This window comes from Panulirus ornatus, chromosome 11 (genome assembly GCF_036320965.1).
Source record: "Panulirus ornatus isolate Po-2019 chromosome 11, ASM3632096v1, whole genome shotgun sequence".
Classification (NCBI taxonomy): domain Eukaryota; kingdom Metazoa; phylum Arthropoda; class Malacostraca; order Decapoda; family Palinuridae; genus Panulirus; species Panulirus ornatus.
In genome coordinates, this window is record NC_092234.1 from 59087701 (window position 1) to 59108827 (window position 21127).

Here is a 21127-nt window from a genome sequence, read left to right on the forward strand (position 1 = left end):
CATTAAAGGTCAAATGAGCATTTTTTTTTCTAAAGAATGAGAAATGAAGGATGGGGTACAAATTCCTGGAAAAATTGCTTGCAGGAAAATGTCTCACAATGAAAAGTTTTTCAACTTTCAAAACCCACTTTTTTCTCTTCACATTCTGTGAGTCTGTGCATATGAGAGCATACCTTCACAAAGGAAGAAGATAAAGAAAAAAATCTTTTTGATAAAATCTTACTCCAATGAAAAAATAACATTAAATGTTAAATGAAGGAAGTCTGGAAATCTATTCACCTAATGAAAGAGAGTGGAGTAATTGAACAATAAATGTCTGGTGTCTTCACCAAACACCAAAAATTAAGAATAATGAGAATTATTACATGACACACTCAAAACATAGTTCTAGTTGGTATATTCTGACAAACGTTCAACTGACTGAATAAAGATACATTGTAAAGAAACTCTTTTTACAAATGTGGGTTTTATAGCTGAAAAAAATTCTCCAAGACAATCTCATGAGCATGAACAACTAACGCCCTGGGAATACTCAGGTCAGGATTCAGTAAACACCCTAATTTAGTGAAAGGGAACAGCCTTCAGTCAACTTTTGCAAATGAACAAGATGCCCTAAGGCAATGTTCACAGATAATGGGCCACTGCAAGACTGACATCATCAATATCTCCTTTAACAATTAAAAGGTCTCTTTTTCCATATTGTTGGCCCTAACCTAAGATAACCAATACAGACCTGAAGACAAGATTTTCAAAAAAGAATAAGAAAAAAGGACAAGGTACAAAAACTTAGAAAATATGCCAGCGGGACAATGTGTAACAATGAAGTTTTTTCTACTTTTCTCTCCTCACATTCTGTGAGTAAGGGAGCATACCCAGATGGAGGAGGAATATTAGAGGACAAATTTTTGGGTAAGATCTAACTCTGATGTAAAAATAACCTTAAATGTTAAATGAAGGCAGTCTGGAAACTTATTCTTCTAAAGGATGCATTCTCTGTTGTTTTTCTATATTTTTCCTGTTTAGGGGTTTAGTTGGTTTTTGGCTGGTTTTTGAGCAGTTTCATTTGTATTTTTGTGGTATTTCAAACACAACCAGCCATGAAAACTAACCTTATAAAGAACACTAGGTCTTAAATTAGTAATCCTGAATCTTGATCCAACTTCTAACAGCTGATGCCAATATAACTGATTGAGTTTTTTCACTAGTACATGATGTATTTCTCCACAACAACACATCTCTGCCAGGAAGAGAACATCACTGCGTATCCTGTAATAATTACAGCCAATTAAATATTTTCCATTACTATAACACAGTTGAAAAGTAGGAAATGTTATAATGTTTTAAATTTAATTTTCTGACATGCTCAGAATTTCAATAAACTTAAAGTCTCACACACACACACACAGGAGAGACTGTGTACAGAATGGAAAAAGGTGAGAACAATGGAAGTAAGGGGAGTGGGGGAGGAATGGGATGTATTTAGGGAATCAGTGATGGATTGCACAAAAGATGCTTGTGGCATGAGAAGAGTGGGAGGTGGGCTGTTTAGAAAGGGTAGTGAGTGGTGGGATGAAGAAGTAAGAGTATTAGTGAAAGAGAAGAGAGAGGCATTTGGACGATTTTTGCAGGGAAAAAATGCAATTGAGTGGGAGAAGTATAAAAGAAAGAGACAGGAGGTCAAGAGAAAGGTGCAAGAGGTGAAAAAAAGGGCAAATGAGAGTTGGGGTGAGAGACTATCAGTAAATTTTAGGGAGAATAAAAAGATGTTCTGGAAGGAGGTAAATAGGGTGCGTAAGACAAGGGAGCAAATGGGAACTTCAGTGAAGAGCGTAAATGGGGAGGTGATAACAAGTAGTGGTGATGTGAGAAGGAGATGGAATTAGTATTTTGAAGGTTTGTTGAATGTGTCTGATGACAGAGTGGCAGATATAGGGTGTTTTGGTCGAGGTGGTGTGCAAAGTGAGAGGGTTAGGGAAAATGATTTGGTAAACAGAGAAGAGGTAGTAAAAGCTTTGCGGAAGATGAAAGCCGGCAAGGCAGCAGGTTTGGATGGTATTGCAGTGGAATTTATTAAAAAAGGGGGTGACTGTATTGTTGACTGGTTGGTAAGGTTATTTAATGTATGTATGACTCATGGTGAGGTGCCTGAGGATTGGCGGAATGCGTGCATAGTGCCATTGTACAAAGGCAAAGGGGATAAGTATCAGTGAGTGCTCAAATTACAGAGGTATAAGTTTGTTGAGTATTCCTGGTAAATTATATGGGAGGGTATTGATTGAGAGGGTGAAGGCAGGTACAGAGCATCAGATTGGGGAAGAGCAGTGTGGTTTCAGAAGTGGTAGAGGATGTGTGGATCAGGTGTTTGCTTTGAAGAATGCATGTGAGAAATACTTAGAAAAGCAAATGGATTTGTATGTAGCATTTATGGATCTGGAGAAGGCATATGATAGAGTTGATAGAGATGCTCTGTGGAAGGTATTAAGAATATATGGTGTGGGAGGCAAGTTGTTAGAAGCAGTGAAAAGTTTTTATCGAGGATGTAAGGCATGTGTACGTGTAGGAAGAGAGGAAAGTGATTGGTTCTCAGTGAATGTAGGTTTGCGGCAGGGGTGTGTGATGTCTCCATGGTTGTTTAATTTGTTTATGGATGGGGTTGTTAGGGAGGTAAATGCAAGAGTCTTGGAAAGAGGGGCAAGTATGAAGTCTGTTGGGGATGAGAGAGCTTGGGAAGTGAGTCAGTTGTTGTTCGCTGATGATACAGCGCTGGTGGCGGATTCATGTGAGAAACTGCAGAAGCTGGTGACGGAGTTTGGTAAAGTGTGTGGAAGAAGAAAGTTAAGAGTAAATGTGAATAAGAGCAAGGTTATTAGGTACAGTAGGGTTGAGGGTCAAGTCAATTGGGAGGTGAGTTTGAATGGAGAAAAACTGGAGGAAGTGAAGTGTTTTAGATATCTGGGAGTGGATCTGTCAGCGGATGGAACCATGGAAGCGGAAGTGGATCATAGGGTGGGGGAGGGGGCGAAAATTTTGGGAGCCTTGAAAAATGTGTGGAAGTCGAGAACATTATCTCGGAAAGCAAAAATGGGTATGTTTGAAGGAATAGTGGTTCCAACAATGTTGTATGGTTGCGAGGCGTGGGCTATGGATAGAGTTGTGCGCAGGAGGATGGATGTGCTGGAAATGAGATGTTTGAGGACAATGTGTGGTGTGAGGTGGTTTGATCGAGTAAGTAACGTAAGGGTAAGAGAGATGTGTGGAAATAAAAAGAGCGTGGTTGAGAGAGCAGAAGAGGGTGTTTTGAAATGGTTTGGGCACATGGAGAGAATGAGTGAGGAAAGATTGACCAAGAGGATATATGTGTCGGAGGTGGAGGGAACGAGGAGAAGAGGGAGACCAAATTGGAGGTGGAAAGATGGAGTGAAAAGGATTTTGTGTGATCGGGGCCTGAACATGCAGGAGGGTGAAAGGAGGGCAAGGAATAGAGTGAATTGGAGCGATGTGGTATACAGGGGTTGACGTGCTGTCAGTGGATTGAATCAAGGCATGTGAAGCGTCCGGGGTAAACCATGGAAAGCTGTGTAGGTATGTATATTTGTGTGTGTGGACGTGTGTATGTACATGTGTATGGGGGGGGTTGGGCCATTTCTTTCGTCTGTTTCCTTGCGCTACCTCGCAACCGCGGGAGACAGCGACGAGGTATAAAAAAAAACAAAAAAAACACACACACACACACATAATACATAAATCTAAGAACTCATATAATAGTAGAAAACGTTAAAGAGATGGGGCCACCATGAGTGTAAAACTCTCTCTCCATATAGTACAAATATGTAGTTACACATACACACATTCAAAGTCAATATCAGCAACACTCTAGGAATTTTACATTTACTTTGACTTTGGATTCAAGAGAAAGACACCTACTTTGGCAGGTAAAGGGAGAGAGGACTGCTTGCTGATCACTAAAAATTATGGGAGAAAAAGTAAATCTGATGTAAAAATAATTGAGTATTACTCAGGTCCATTTGAACAAATGCCACTGAGCATTAGTTGTCATTTTTTTCTGACTGGGAAACCCAGCTTCCAATTTTTTCAACTAACCATGTGCCATGTACTAATCAGAACAGTAGAATACTGAATGATAAAGCAGGATTTCATAGCTCAGTAAAACTACCTGACAAGAGCAAACATTAGAAGAAAAACTTACCAAATTAACACTAAATGGTAACTCTTAGTCTCTACCAACAAATCTCAGATGGAGGCAAAGTTGTATTTAAATTATTTTGAGGAACAGGCTATTGAACCATTATTCTAAACATTTAGGGAGCACAGCACTGAGAGCAACACTGTATAAACCAGGCAAACAAGGTACCTCAGCCAGAGAAGCAGAACAGACTTAACCAGGATAAGCCTGTTTCTATAAGCCCCAAGAATTACAATCATGGGAAATTCAAACAGCATGGGAGTAGATAGGAGGATTAACATGGTAAATAAAAGAGCAAAGGATGATACTGATCTTGAGAGAGTTCCAAGGAAGACTGACGACACCAAGCATGCCATGAGGTACAAGACACCTGATAACACTTAGAGGATACAGCAAAGAAGCTGCAGGGCACTGACAGGGAGACTGAAAAGTGAAAAAAGGTACTAAATGGGAATTTTGAAGAGAAAATGAAGAAGTTGGAGGTCTGTAGGAGGGACAGTAGAAAAAGCCAGGGAGAAATATGGTAGATAAATTAAGAAGTATGGTACAACAGTATATGAAAAAATGGAAGATGTGCATAGCATGGGTACACAAGCAGAAAAGAATAAACAAAAAGCAAGATGGAATTTCAGAATGGAATATAACTGCTAAAAAGAAATTGAAACAACTGAAGAACAAAGTCTAGAAATCTTGAAAAGGATGAACAAAATACAATATTGTGCAGGGCCATCAATAAGGCAGTAGATGCAGTCAAGAGACAGGTCCATTAAGGAAGCATGTAGTAGTTTATATGAGAGTTGAGAGAGCAAATACTGTCCAGACAGCTGTGCAGTAATGATAATACAAACTCCATATACAGAAAGAGATAAAGAGGACATTGTGAAACTGTAGGAGACAAAGAAAAGAAGGGGTCAATATGCAGAGGAAGATGATGATCTTTGGGCTGGAGGAAGGTCACATGCCAAAGAAGGACCAAAGAGCAGCTAGATAAGAGCAGAAAGTTCAGGAAGTACTTCAGACAATGGACTTAACACACATCAACAGAGAAATTAAAGAAGTTAGAAGATTGGGGAAATACAGACAAACATCAGGGGAAGGCCATTTATGGTAACACAAGATATGGAGATGTGTAGCAACACAGTACTTAAACAGACATATAAACTTGCCAGAAAGGAGGAATTTAGAGGAGCTTTTCTCGGGAGTGACAGACTGAGGGGAAAGAGAGAAACAGCCAAAAAAGAACTGGTAAAAAGCAAAACATGAGAGGAGTCTGACTGGAGGGGATCAGCCTTCTTGATAAGGCATTCCATTAAATTATAGGAAATAAGTAGATGGAGCCTTCAGAAAATGCATAAAGGGGAAGATCACTGTGGATAGGACATGTATCATCATACTTTTAGTTTAAAATCCTATAAAATTTTACAAGAATGCAACACAGGCATTGGGGGAATGGTGGACATTAAAATCACAAATTATCTTAACTTGAACACAGTCTGTCCAGATAGTATACAATAGCAAGAGCTAAACTCAAAATTGATCTTAACTCTACTATAATCTGTCCAGAGAGTACACAGTAGCAAGAAGAGATGGAGAAAATAAAGGAGGAGATCAGCCTTCTTGATAAGGCATTCCATTAAATTATAGGGAATAAGTAGATGGAGCCTTCAGAAAATGCATAAAGGGGAAGAGCATTATGGATAGGACAAGTATCATAATACTTTTAGTTTAAAATCCTATAAAGATAAAGCATATAAACAGCAGAATGGAAGTAAAATTATTGAAGTGCAGTCCTAGAGGATATTGATCAAGAGGAAATGTCCATAATATTGAATACAGAACATTCTTAAAATAGGGAGGAAGGTACAGTTTTTGAGACTGGGCAACAGACTCAGAGCATGTTGACTGATGCGAGACAAGAGCCTAAAAACACTGAAACTGAGGTGCCTGGCAGTGAGTGAAGCCAAAGGTGGAATATGTACTGTTAGACAAAACAGTTAGCAAAATCTATGATCCGGTAGATAAGAATTTCAGAAAAGTGTAGAGCATATAGGATCAGTATTTATTAGTAAAAATGAAGATTATAGAGAAAGCCAGAGGCACAGATGTTGAAGGACACAGCTGCAAGGTTGGCAGCACCTACATAAGAGAGATTAATCCGAGCTTAAGAAATGCAAATCTTTTATTGTTTTGGCCTGGATGAAGAACATCTCCAAAGTATAGAAGAGAGGAGAAAGGAAGATGTATTCATTAAAGGCCTACAAGAGGTAACAGAACTACCAGATGCAATCTCTGTGATAAAGGAGAGAAGAATTGGTAATCATAATCAAGAAATAAAGGAACAACTATCCATCATTATGCTTGAATAGGAATCATCTAGCCAGGAGGTGCTAAGACAGGCTAAGAAACATGAAAACAAGGTGGAATTCACTAGAGCATTCATCAAGTGTGAAACACCAAGGGAAGAGAAAAAAAGGGATGCATACAGTCAATGGGCCAAAAAACAGAAGACTCCAAATGAAGAGAATAAACCACCCTTGACAGTGTTGCAGAAAGCTCAAGAATAATAGGCAGTGATAATGGTAGACTGAAAGTACTGTACTGCTAATGAATTAATGGTACATGGTAAAGATCCAGTATTTAAGAATCGCGTAAAGGAAAATGCACCTGGAGATGAAGAAGCAAAGCTAACTGAGATAAGTTCTCAACTGTTCTGTTGAGATGGGTATAAGATAGTAAAAAGGGAGAGGAGAGACAAAGGAGGAGGTGGTTTGGCTCTCCTAATACGAGATAACCTTAAACTTCAGGAAAAAGCAATGGACTGCCCATTCAGACAATACATAATGAAAAGGGTAACTGTAGGGAAGAAGTGCATAGTGATGCTGATATGTAATCCTCCAAAGACTTTTAGCAATCCATAACAACAGTGCAATGACAATGACAAAGGAACAATCAGAATGGTATATGAAGCAGAAAAACATGCACTTCTCTAAGAAGGTTCAGTCTTGATAATGGGGAATTTCAGTTTACAAGGAAACAGACTTGTGGGATCTGAATTCTCACAGAGACAGGCAATCTTCGAGATGCAAGTTTCTAGAGTGTGCACAGGAAATTTTCCTATACCAGCATATCAGTGAACAAACTAGGATGAGAGGCACTGATTCACCCTTATGATTAGAGCTATCTTCCCAAAGACTAATATATATACTGAAAATATTATATATGAAACACCACTACACCAGGAAAAGTTTCATTACGTGGTAAACTAGAAGTTAACAGAACAGAGATGAGACATGACTTGAGGAGGATACATACATGTGCAAACTACATAAAATTTAACAATCAGTATAGTGCCAAAGCTTGGGATATGGAGTTCAGCAGTCAGGAACCAGGTTCAGTGACATTTACAATGGAGTGGAAACATGTATCTCTAGCCTCAAGAACAGAGAAAAGGTTAAGAATGAGGTAAGAATGGTTTATGGAAAAAAAAAAAAAAATAGTACCGTGGAGAAAATAAAATTTTTTCCATAAATTTGTCAAAAATATTGTAAGTAGGAGAGATGGCCAGAGAGCGTTATTGGATTACGTGTTAATGGACAGGCGTGCGAAAGAGAGACTTTTGGATGTCAATGTGCTGAGAGGTGCAACTGGAGGGATGTCTGATCATTATCTTGTGGAGGCTAAGGTGAAGATTAGTATGGGTTTTCAGAAAAGAAGAGTGAATGTTGGGGTGAAGAAGGTGGTGAGAGTAAGTGAGCTTGGGAAGGAGACCTGTGTGAAGAAGTATCAGGAGAGACTGTGTACAGAATGGAAAAAGGTGAGAACAATGGAAGTAAGGGGAGTGGGGGAGGAATGGGATGTATTTAGGGAATCAGTGATGGATTGCGCAAAAGATGCTTGTGGCATGAGAAGAGTGGGAGGTGGGCTGTTTAGAAAGGGTAGTGAGTGGTGGGATGAAGAAGTAAGAGTATTAGTGAAAGAGAAGAGAGAGGCATTTGGACGATTTTTGCAGGGAAAAAATGCAATTGAGTGGGAGAAGTATAAAAGAAAGAGACAGGAGGTCAAGAGAAAGGTGCAAGAGGTGAAAAAAGGGGCAAATGAGAGTTGGGGTGAGAGACTATCAGTAAATTTTAGGGAGAATAAAAAGATGTTCTGGAAGGAGGTAAATAGGGTGCGTAAGACAAGGGAGCAAATGGGAACTTCAGTAAAGGGCGTAAATGGGGAGGTGATAACAAGTAGTGGTGATGTGAGAAGGAGATGGAATGAGTATTTTGAAGGTTTGTTGAATGTGTCTGATGACAGAGTGGCAGATATAGGGTGTTTGGGTCGAGGTGGTGTGCAAAGTGAGAGGGTTAGGGAAAATGATTTGGTAAACAGAGAAGAGGTAGTAAAAGCTTTGCGGAAGATGAAAGCCGGCAAGGCAGCAGGTTTGGATGGTATTGCAGTGGAATTTATTAAAAAAGGGGGTGACTGTATTGTTGACTGGTTGGTAAGGTTATTTAATGTATGTATGACTCATGGTGAGGTGCCTGAGGATTGGCGGAATGCTTGCATAGTGCCATTGTACAAAGGCAAAGGGGATAAGAGTGAGTGCTCAAATTACAGAGGTATAAGTTTGTTGAGTATTCCTGGTAAATTATATGGGAGGGTATTGATTGAGAGGGTGAAGGCATGTACAGAGCATCAGATTGGGGAAGAGTAGTGTGGTTTCAGAAGTGGTAGAGGATGTGTGGATCAGGTGTTTGCTTTGAAGAATGTATGTGAGAAATACTTAGAAAAGCAAATGGATTTGTATGTAGCATTTATGGATCTGGAGAAGGCATATGATAGAGTTGATAGAGATGCTCTGTGGAAGGTATTAAGAATATATGGTGTGGGAGGCAAGTTGTTAGAAGCAGTGAAAAGTTTTTATCGAGGATGTAAGGCATGTGTACGTGTAGGAAGAGAGGAAAGTGATTGGTTCTCAGTGAATGTAGGTTTGCGGCAGGGGTGTGTGATGTCTCCATGGTTGTTTAATTTGTTTATGGATGGGGTTGTTAGGGAGGTAAATGCAAGAGTTTTGGAAAGAGGGGCAAGTATGAAGTCTGTTGGGGATGAGAGAGCTTGGGAAGTGAGTCAGTTGTTGTTCGCTGATGATACAGCGCTGGTGGCGGATTCATGTGAGAAACTGCAGAAGCTGGTGACGGAGTTTGGTAAAGTGTGTGGAAGAAGAAAGTTAGGAGTAAATGTCAATAAGAGCAAGGTTATTAGGTACAGTAGGGTTGAGGGTCAAGTCAATTGGGAGGTGAGTTTGAATGGTTAGAGGCTGGAGGAAGTGAAGTGTTTTAGATATCTGGGAGTGGATCTGTCAGCGGATGGAACCATGGAAGCGGAAGTGGATCATAGGGTGGGGGAGGTGGCGAAAATTTTGGGAGCCGTGAAAAATGTGTGGAAGTCGAGAACATTATCCCGGAAAGCAAAAATGGGTATGTTTGAAGGAATAGTAGTTCCAACAATGTTGTATGGTTGCGAGGCGTGGGCTATGGATAGAGTTGTGCGCAGGAGGATGGATGTGCTGGAAATGAGATGTTTGAGGACAATGTGTGGTGTGAGGTGGTTTGATCGAGTAAGTAACGTAAGGGTAAGAGAGATGTGTGGAAATAAAAAGAGCGTGGTTGAGAGAGCAGAAGAGGGTGTTTTGAAATGGTTTGGGCACATGGAGAGAATGAGTGAGGAAAGATTGACCAAGAGGATATATGTGTCGGAGGTGGAGGGAACGAGAAGAGGGAGACCAAATTGGAGGTGGAAAGATGGAGTGAAAAGGATTTTGTGTGATCGGGGCCTGAACATGCAGGAGGGTGAAAGGAGGGCAAGGAATAGAGTGAATTGGAGCGATGTGGTATACAGGGGTTGACGTGCTGTCAGTGGATTGAATCAAGGCATGTGAAGCGTCTGGGGTAAACCATGGAAAGCTGTGTAGGTATGTATATTTGCGTGTGTGGACATGTGTATGTACATGTGTATGGGGGGGGTTGGGCCATTTCTTTCGTCTGTTTCCTTGCGCTACCTCGCAAACGCGGGAGACAGCGACAAAGTATAAAAAAAAAAAAAAAAAAAAAATTGTTCAGTTAAAGAGCAGCTAATCAGATTATGGAATTCAGAGGGAAAAACAGTTAAGGATGATGTAAAGATATATGAGAAACTGATTAATAAGTTCAAAAGTGGTTTTACAGTGGAAGACACTACAGCCACATCACTACAGAGATGAGATGGGAGGATGCTTTGGAAAATATTGATATCTAAAAGTGAAAGAGAGGAGAGAGGCATTTGGACGATTTTTGCAGGGAAATAATGCAAATGACTGGGAGATGTATAAAAGAAAGAGGCAAGAGGTTAAGAAAAAGGTGCAAGAGGTGAAAAAGAGGGCAAATGAGAGTTGGGGTGAGAGAGTATCATTAACTTTTAGGGAGAATAAAAAGATGTTTTGGAAGGAAGTAAATAAAGTGTGTAAGACAAGGGAATCAATGGGAACTTCAGTGAAGGGGGCTAATGGGGAGGTGATAACAAGTAGTGGTGATGAGAAGGATATGGAGTGAGTATTTTGAAGGTTTGTTAAATGTGTTAGATGATGGAGTGGCAGATATAGGGTGTTTTGGTCGAGGTGGTGTGCAAAGTGAGAGGGTTAGGGAGAATGATTTGGTAAACAGAGAAGAGGTAGTAAAGGCTTTGCAGAAGATGAAAGCCAGCAAGGCAGCAGGTTTGGATGGTATTGCAGTGGAATTTATTAAAAAAGGGGTGACTGTATTGTTGACTGGTTGGTAAGGTTATTTAATGTATGTATGACTCATGGTGAGGTGCCTGAGGATTGGTGGAATGCTTGCATAGTGCCACTGTACAAAGGCAAAGGGGATAAAAGTGAGTGCTCAAATTACAGAGGTATAAGTTTGTTGAGTATTCTTGGGAAATTATATGGGAGGGTATTGATTGAGAGGGTGAAGGCATGTACAGAGCATCAGATTGGAGAAGAGCAGTGTGGTTTCAGAAGTGGTAGAGGATGTGTGGATCAGGTGTTTGCTTTGAAGAATGTATCTGAGAAATACTTTCAGAAGCAAATGGATTTGTATGTAGCATTTATGGATCTGGAGAAGGCAAATGATAGAGTTGATAGAGATGCTCTGTGGAAGGTATTAAGAATATATGGTGTGGAAGGTAAGTTGTTAGAAGCAGTGAAAAGTTTTTATTGAGGATATAGGGCATGTGTACGTGTAGGAAGAAAGGAAAGTGATTGGTTCTCAGTGAATGTAGGTTTGCGGCAGGGGTGTGTGATGTCTCCATGGTTGTTTAATTTGTTTATGGATGAGGTTGTTAGGGAGGTGAATGCAAGAGTTTTGGAAAGAAGGGCAAGTATGCAGTCTGTTGTGGATGAGAGAGCTTGGGAAGTGAGTCAGTTGTTGTTCACTGATGACACAGCACTGGTGGCTGATTTGTGTGAGAAACTGCAGAAGCTGGTGACTGAGTTTGCTAAAGTGTGTGAAATAAGAAAGCTGAGAGTAAATGAGAATAAGAGTAAGGTTATTAGGTACAGTAGGGTTGAGGGACAAGTCAATTGGGAAGTAAGTTTGAATGGAGAAAAACTGGAGGAAGTGAAGTGTTTTAGATATCTGGGAGTGGATTTGGCAACGGATGGAACCATGGAAGCGGAAGTGAATCATAGGGTGGGGGAGGGGGCGAAAGTTCTGGGAGCGTTGAAGAATATGTGGAAGTCGAGAACATTATCTCGGAAAGCAAAAGTGGGTATGTTTGAAGGAATAGTGGTTCCAACAATGTTATATGGTTGCAAGGCATGGGCTATAGATAGAGTTGTGCGAAGGAGGATGGATGTGCTGGAAATGAGATGTCTGAGGACAATATGTGGTGTGAGGTGGTTTGATCGAGTAAGTAATAATAGGGTAAGAGATATGTGTGGTAATAAAATAATAAAAAAGAGTGTGGCTCAGAGAACAGAAGAGGCTGTTTTGAAATGGTTAGTCACATGGAGAGAATGAGTGAGGAAAGATTGACAAAGAGGATATATGTGTCAGAGGTGGAGGGAACGAGAAGTGGGAGACCAAATTGGAGGTGGAAAGATGGAGTGAAAAAGATTTTGAGTGATTGGGGTCTGAATATGCAGGAGGGTGAAAGGCGTGCAAGGAATAGAGTGAATTGGAATGATGTGGTATACTGGGGTCGATGTGCTGTCAATGGATTGAACCAGGGCATGTGAAGCATCTGGGGTACACCATGGAAAGTTTTGTGGGGCCTGGATGTGGAAAGGGAGCTGTGGTTTCGGTGCATTACTACATGACAGCTAGAGACCGAGTGGGAACGAATGTGGCCTTTGTTGTCTTTTCCTAGTGCTACCTCGCACACATGAGGGGGGAGGGTTTTTTATTTCATGTGTGGTGTGGTGGCGATGGGAATGAATAAAGGCAGACAGTATGAATTATGTACATGTGTATATATGTATGTCTGTGTGTGTATATATATGTATACGTTGAGATGTATAGGAATGTATATTTGCATGTGTGAACGTGTATGAATATACATGTGTATGTGGGTGGGATGGGTCATTCTTTCCTCTGTTTCCTTGCGCTACCTCACTAACACGGGAGACAGCAACAAAGCTAGATAAATCAATAAATAAACTAAAAAAAAAAAAGAATGACACTAAGAGAATAACCAAATAAGACTCATGGTCCTCATAAGATTTCACCTTATGTGCTGAAAGTGTGTGCAGATATACATAAAGACCTCTTGAAATACTGCTCAAGATGTTGCTGCAGAAAGGCAAAGTGCCAAGGGCGTGGAAAAGATACTGGGATGAGGTGCTAAACTACTAGTCTCCTTGACAAGTGCACAAAAGGTACTGGAAAAATGAATCAAAAAGCAAATGGATGACTTACTACATACGAAAAATTAGCTATGTGAGAGGCAGCACAGTTTTTGGAATGGTATGTTTACAGAACCTCTTAGATTTCTATGAGAGAGCGAGTCCTGTCTTAGACAAAAGGGAAGGCTGGCTATATTGTTAATAATGTGAATGCCATAAAGTGTTTCATGCAATCCTGCATGGGAGGCTGAACGTGTTTGTGGATGGTGCAAAAGTCATGAGGGAAGTGAAAAGTGAGGAGGCTTGCATTAGCTTACAAGGAGACCTAATTAGACTTCAAAGTTGATGAAATTCAACCCAAGCAAATGTAATGAGAATGGAACAGAGTGAATCAAAGCCTCAATACATTGCTCATCTATCAGAAATAAATTCAGGATTTTGTGTGTGAGAAGGACTTGGTAGTCACTATCTTCTCTAACCTGTCACCCAATTCTCACATTTGAAGTATAGTAAAGGAGACCAACTGTCTCCTGGCAAATATCAGGATAGCTTTCAAGTACTGTACATGGATATGGAAATATTTAGCAAGCTGTTCACATCCTATATGAGGCTAAAACTAGAATATTCTTCTCAAGTTTAGTCATCACATCTAAAGAAGCACACAGAAATAGTAGAGAAGGTCCAGAGAAGGGCAACAAAGATAGTATCAGAATGAAAATATGTAAGTTACAGATAAAGACAGATGGCTTTAAATTTGCCAACCTTGGAAGAAAAGAGTTAAGGGTGACCTGATCATAACCTTTAAGGTTTTAAACCTGATCAGTGATATGGACAGTGAACAGTTCTTCAAAAGATGTAGAGATAGAGCAACCTGAGGACATATGAAATTAAGCAGGAGACCTGTTAAAAAGATGTAAAGAAGTCATTTTGTAGAATAAGAGTGAAGGACAAATGGAAAAGGAATGACTGAAGACATGGTTAATACTGACATCATACACAGATCTAAGAGTTGTTCACTTGACACTGTACCTTATAGGAGGCTGATTAAGATGATGGATCACCTGGCAAGAATAAGATGGAAACTACTTTAATGGTTATAAGGTTATCTAAGTGGAAGAGATCAAAGGCTGCATATTACACAAGCCTTCTCCAAATGGGTCACGGTAACCAGCATAGTTCCAAAGGGTTTTGGACTGGGACCATTATTCTTCTTGATTTTTGTAAATGACTTGCCTGAAGGATGACCTTCCCAAATAAATTTGCAGACAATGCAAAGGTCATGAGAAAAGTGAAAAGCAAGGTCTGCCTGCATAATCTTACTACAAAGTTGGCCTGATATATGGTTGGTGAAAATCAACCTCAGCAAATGTAAAGTAACAAGGATGGGAGAAAGTGAAAGAAGGCCTCAATATAATTATCACTATGAGGAAAATAAGTTTCAAGAGTCTGTGTGTGAGGACTTGGGAGCCAACATTGTCCCTAAACTGTTGGTGGAGTCCCACATTAGAACTGTGAAGGAGACAAACTGTCTACGGACAAATACTAGAATAAACTTTCAAGTAAATGCGGGAAATGGTGAATAGTATGAAAGAAAGAAAAAGATATATATATATATATATATATATATATATATATATATATATATATATATATATATATACATATATATATATAAATTGGAGGTGGAAAGATGGAGTGAAAAAGATTTTGTGTGATCGGGGCCTGAACATGCAGGAGGGTGAAAGGAGGGCAAGGAATAGAGTGAATTGGAGCGATGTGGTATACAGGGGTTGACGTGCTGTCAGTGGATTGAATCAAGGCATGTGAAGCGTCTGGGGTAAACCATGGAAAGCTGTGTAGGTATGTATATTTGCGTGTGTGGACGTGTGTATGTACATGTGTATGGGGGGGGGGGGGGGGGTTGGGCCATTTCTTTCGTCTGTTTCCTTGCGCTACCTCGCAAACGCGGGAGACAGCGACAAAAAAAAAAAAAAATATATATATATATATATATATATATATATATATATATATATATATATATATATATATATATATATATATATATTTTTCTTTATACTATTCGCCATTTCCCACAATAGCGAGGTAGCGTTAAGAACAGAGGACTGGGCCTTTGAGGGAATATCCTCACCTGGCCCCTTTCTCTGTTCCTTCTTTTGGAAAATTAAAAAAAAATGAGAGGGAGGGTTTCTAGCCCCCCGCTCCCTATATATATATATATATATATATATATATACATATTCTTCTTCATACTATCCGCCATTTCCTGCGTTGAGAACAGAGGACATTTCCCTTGAGGGGAACATCCTCACCTGGTCCCCTGCTCTGTTCCTTCATTAGGAAAACTAAAAACAAGAGGGAAGGATTTCAAGCCCCCGCTCCCTTCCCTTTCAGTCGCCTTCCACAACACGCAGGGAATACATGGGAAGTACTCTTTCTCCCCTATCCCCAGGGATTAAATGTATATATATATGCTGAGCCCTCATATGTGGAGGGCCAAAAGATCTAGGCAGGAGCTAGGAGTTGTCTTGCTTGTAACAGTTTTAGGGGCCCCTTTTCATGGGACCACATGATTGTCCAAACGGTCAATAGGGATCACCACACCTATCACTGATATCTGGGACATCACTGTCAAGGTTATTCCATTCATAGCATGCCCACACCTGAAGAATAAAGGGACCGCAACCTCAACTCAGAAAGAGTCCTCCTAAGTTGCTGTCTCATTCATGGAGCTTATTGCCATCTATTTCAGAGTTTCTGAAGCGGATTGTGAGTAATGATCCATCTTATCAGCATCTGAGCCAAAATTTCATCAAACACCGGGGTATTTTGAAATCGTCAGCCGCCATGTTTTTTTCGGGGGAGGGTCACATATATATATATATATATATATATATATATATATATATATATATATATGAGTTTATGGGCCATTCTTTGTGTGCTTCCTGGCGCTACCTCACTGACACGGGAAACAGCAATTAAGTATAATAAATGAATAAATAAATAAACAGTTCAAGTATATTTTGGCAAATATGAGAGCTTTGTCATACTCAACACCACATTTACTTTGATACCAATAATCCTCCTACTATCATCAACATTTATCAGTTTAGATCTTCATCAAAACTGGTTTTGTAAGTGGCTACCTATGGTTTAGGTTCTTATAATTCTTTTATCACAGAAATACCTATAAAACATGGTTTAGAGTATATCATTGAACGGTATTAGATAAGGTGCTAAGGGTTATGTTCATTGAAAATATGAGAATTTACATAAAAGAGGTTATAATCTTAAAGTATCAACAAACCTAAATTTAACTTCACACCTGAGACAATGGGAGAAATACACCATTATATTCATCTTCTCTCTGTCTTCTGCATGCTGACAACAGCACCATGCTGATGGTGAATATTGATGAGTGAATCTAGTATACTGTGACTAGATTGTCCAAAATTAAGATAAATCTTGACAGCTATGAAGATTAGGTAAGGTTTTCATAGGTTCTGCTCATTTTTAAAGTGTATTACTTTTAAATTAACCCTAAAAATTCCAAGAACTATTAGTTGTCTTATTTGATATCATTCGAAAAATATAATGCTCCAATTATGCTTTGTAGATATTTCTGGTACTCACAATTAAACACATAATGCACCTAAAATTTAAGTTGCCATTTCCAAAAAACGTCTCCATGTTGTACTAGAGATAAATTGTTGTCCCATTTTTTCATACCTTAATAAAATATAATGTTTATAATCATGCTCCACAACTGTCATTGCATTCTTTAAACACAATACAAACAATAAAGAAAATTATTCAAAGTTTGATGAGGATGGGGAGCTAAACTCAGGACTTACACCCAATAAGTTCCTTACACAGATGAGACAAGAGGTGCTATATATGACACAAAACGTACTTAAAGGTGTGGCTGAGAGCGACGAGAGTACCCTCAATTGTAGGAAATGGTTCCATCATAGTCAAATGTTGTCGAGCCTCCCGCCATACTGCACCGTCCTGGATAATGTTGTCGTCCCAAGTTCGCTTACGATCGACCGAACTAAGAACATGGGTCAAGATACTTCTTCAGTTTGAGTCTTAACTTATAATGTACTTATTACGGAGAAAGAAAAACTTGACCAAATCACCAATACCGTCAGCTCACGTAGTTGTTCATTTATGTAATGTATATCAATTCTTCCATCTCCTGTTTACCAACGACTTATATTTATGTTCGTCTCAATATTGGAATCGAACCCAACTTTGAACTGGCTAATTGGAGGAAAATTTTCCTCTTCTTGTAAATGATTGGGTCTTAACCATATTTATTTTGTAATCATTTATTTAATACCATATCAAAAGCTTTGGCTCACAGATCATTTTACAAGAGCAAATACATTCAATATTGGCAATTCATTCATTCAAATGCTACACTTCATTTCGATAGCTGTCGCTTCCCAGGAAAGGGTCCACCAACAGTTATGAGGTTACCTCTTAGTAAGTAGAATTTATGTTATTTGGAACTCATAAGCGTATCTAGTTTCATTTCCAGGGATCAGGTTCCCATGCCATTCCCTTGACCATATCTTTAAGGTGTCTATGGACTCTGCTGAAATGCGGGTTTATTGCATTTGCGAATCCAGAGTTGCTTTTTTCAGCATGGGATTCGGGAGTGGGAAGGAAAAGGTTTCCTCACATCATGGTCAGGGACCGCAGACATCGTGAGGAAGCTAGAAAACTCCACAAACAGCGAATGATTTCCTCACATCATGGTCAGGGACCGCAAACATCGTGAGGAAGCCAGACAACTCCACAAACAGCGAATGATAACAGCATCGGTGAAATACATATCTAATAATCTATATAGGAAACTCCGTAGACTCATCAAATTTATGAAAGGCTTTATATATATTATCTATCTATTTATTTATTATACTTTGTCGCTGTCTCCCGCGTCAGCGAGGTAGCGCAAGGAAACAGACGAAAGAATGGCCTAACCCACCTACATACACATGTATATACATACACGTCCACACACGCACATATACATACCTGTACATCTCAACACACACACACACACACACACATATATATATATATATATATATATATATATATATATATATATATATATATATATATATATATATATATATATATATATATATTTTCTTTTAAACTATTCGCCATTTCCCGCGTTAGCGAGGTAGCGTTAAGAACAGAGGACTGTGCCTTTTTTGGAATATCCTCACCTGGCCCAACTCTGTTCCTTCTTTTGGAAAATTAAAAAAAAATCGAGAGGGGAGGATTTCCAGCCCCCCGCTCCCTCCCCTTTTAGTCGCCTTCTACGACACGCAGGGAATACGTGGGAAGTATTCTTAATCCCCTATCCCCAGGGATAACACACACACACACACACACACACACACACACACACATATATATATATATATATATATATATATATATATATATATATATATATATATATATATATATATATATATACAGTCATATACATAAATACACTTTTACATAATTCATACTGTCTGCCCTTGTTCATTCCCATCGCCACCCCGCCACACATGAATTTTCTGAAAACCCCCTCCCCCCGCATGTGCGCGAGGTAGCACATGAGGTACATGAGGTTTTTCTGAGGCGTATAAACACTAATAATCACCCATCTCTCGCCATTCACTTTCAGTATTACCCAAATCAATCTATAATTTACTTCCTTACACCCTTACTAAACTCTCCCACAACTCCTGCTTCAAGAGAAGTCCTACTCCTTCCTTAGCTCTTGTTCTCTCACCAACCCCTGTCTTTACACCTAAGATATTTCCAAACTATTCTTTCCCTTAACCTTAGAGCTTCATTTCACCCAGAGCCAGTACAACCAGATTTCTTTCCTCAAACGTACTACCTGTCTCTCCTCTCTTCTCATCTTGGTTACAACCACATATTCAGACACTCCAGTATGAGCCTTAAAGGAGGATGAGCACTCCCTGCTCGGCTCCTTCTCTTTCCGCTTTTAGAAATTGAAACACAAGAAGGGAAGGGTTCCCAGTATTTAAATGGTTCCTCTTTTGAAAGATTCTTTGATTATTGGTTTTGTATTTGATAGGTATCTTTCAGCTTGGTGAAGAAAAATTGGTCTTAGAAATACCCTGAACTATTACAAGAAATTTTTGGTAGTTTTCTGAGGGTAATAGATTTGTTTGAAAACCTCAGTGTGATGACTATTTTCATGCTGAACATGAATCTGAGGTTGAAATATTGTTTTGTGTCTCATTAAGGCCTGTAATTGAATATTTAAATGATTTCTTTCTAGAAAGCTCCGGAGATTATTGGCCTTGTATTTAGTGGGTATCTGGCTGCTTCAGGAAGTATTTTGAGATATTTGCCATGATTATTTCAAATATAGAAGTATTTCATTATGGTATAGTTCAATTTTGAACAAAAGATGTTCATGCTAGAAATAACCCTGGACTAAAACCTTGGACCAAACCTACAGTTTTTTATATTTTTCTGAGGGTAAGAGATCTGCTGGAAAATCTAAGTATATGGACTATTGTATGTACTGGTGCTGACTTATTGTTTGGTTGTCATTAAGGCCAGCAATTAAGTATTCTTAAGGTTACTCTTTCAAAAGATTCTGTTATTATTGACTTCGTATTTGTAGGGTATCTGTTGGCTTGGGGAAAATTTATCATGTTTTCCGGGATTATATCAATTATAGAAACATTTAATAATTTCATTTTTCAATATCAAAATAAAAGATTTTTGGGGGGGTAAAATATACTGAATTATTACCTGCAGTTTTTGATATTTTTCTGAGGGTTATAGATTTGCTAGAAAAGCACAGTATAAGGAGCAGCTTCCATGTTTAATATGAATATGTCATTCAATCATTGTTGAGGGGTCATTAAGACCTGTATTTAGATCGTTACTTTCTATAAAGATTGTGTGATTATTGACTTTGTTAGCTGTAGGAAGCATTATGAGGTATTTTCTATGATTTTTGAAGTATGGAAGCATTTCATTATATTTCAGTTTTAAAACAAAAGTTTGTTTGGGCCATAAATACCCAGAACTGTTACCTGCAGCTTTTGGTATTTTTCTAAGGCTAATAGATTTGCTTGAAAAGCTTAGTATAAGGACTATTTTTCATGGTGAATATGAATCTCGGGTTGAACTATTGTTTGGGAGTCATTAAGGCTTGTAGTTAATGGTAATTAATGGTTCTTCTTTTGAAAGATTCTATGATTATTGGTTTTGTATTCATTGGGTATCTATTAGCTTAGGGAAGAATTGTGAGATAATTTCCAAGATTATGTCAAGTACAGAAGCTTTTTATTATGATATATTTTAATTAAAAAATAAAAGGGTTTTTGGTATTTTTCTGAGGGTCATAGATTTGCTTAAAAACCTCAGTATGAGGACTATTTTTCATGCTGAATACCAATCTTTTTTTGGGGTTCAAATATTTTTTGGGTCTGATTGAGGCCTGTAATTAAGTATTTATATGGTTACTGTGGTTTGATCGAGTAAGTAATGTAAAGGTAAGAGAGATGTGTGGAAATAAAAAGAGTGTGGTTGAGAGAGCAGAAGAGGCTGTTTTGAAATGGTTTGGTCACATGGAGAGAATGAGTGAGGAAAGATTGACCAAGAGGATATGTGTGTCAGAGGTGGAGGGAACGAGGAGAAGTGGGAGACCAAACTGGAGGTGGAAAGATGGAGTGAAAAAGATTTTGAGTGATCAGGGCCTGAACATGCAGGAGGGTGAAAGGCATGCAAGGAATAGAGTGAATTGGAACGATGTGGTATACCGGGGTCGACATGCTGTCAGTGGATTGAACCAGGGCATGTGAAGCGTCTGGGGTAAACCATGGAAAGTTGTGGGGCCTGGATGTGGAAAGGGAGCTGTGGTTTCGGTGCATTATTACATGACAGCTAGAGACTGAGTGTGAACAAATGGGGCCTTTGTTGTCTTTTCCTAGCGCTACCTCGCACACATGAGGGGGGAGGGGGTTGTTATTCCATGTGTGGCGAGGTGGTGA

General features: G+C 39.1%; 2 protein-coding genes across 7 annotated transcripts in view; one reads left to right on the top strand and one right to left on the bottom strand.

The window, feature by feature from the left end:
- LOC139751578 (CST complex subunit CTC1-like) overlaps positions 1–21127 on the bottom strand; it is a 116918-nt gene that overhangs the window by 35634 nt on the left and 60157 nt on the right. For 2 of the 3 annotated variants that reach the window (XM_071667162.1, XM_071667163.1), the window contains exon 3: positions 1110–1266. In XM_071667162.1, coding sequence (XP_071523263.1) covers positions 1110–1235 — 126 coding nt within the window. In that variant the 5' untranslated portion in view covers positions 1236–1266. Of the gene's footprint in view, positions 1–1109; positions 1267–16986; positions 17400–21127 lie in introns of those variants that run through there. The other variant, XM_071667161.1, reaches the window with a different exon arrangement.
- The window catches only part of LOC139751582 (ERI1 exoribonuclease 3-like), a 59030-nt gene continuing 55311 nt past the window's right edge, over positions 17409–21127 (top strand). For 2 of the 4 annotated variants that reach the window (XM_071667174.1, XM_071667177.1), the window contains exon 1: positions 17410–17564. In XM_071667174.1, coding sequence (XP_071523275.1) covers positions 17549–17564 — 16 coding nt within the window. In that variant the 5' untranslated portion in view covers positions 17410–17548. Of the gene's footprint in view, positions 17565–17734; positions 17906–21127 lie in introns of those variants that run through there. The other 2 variants (XM_071667176.1, XM_071667175.1) reach the window with 2 other exon arrangements.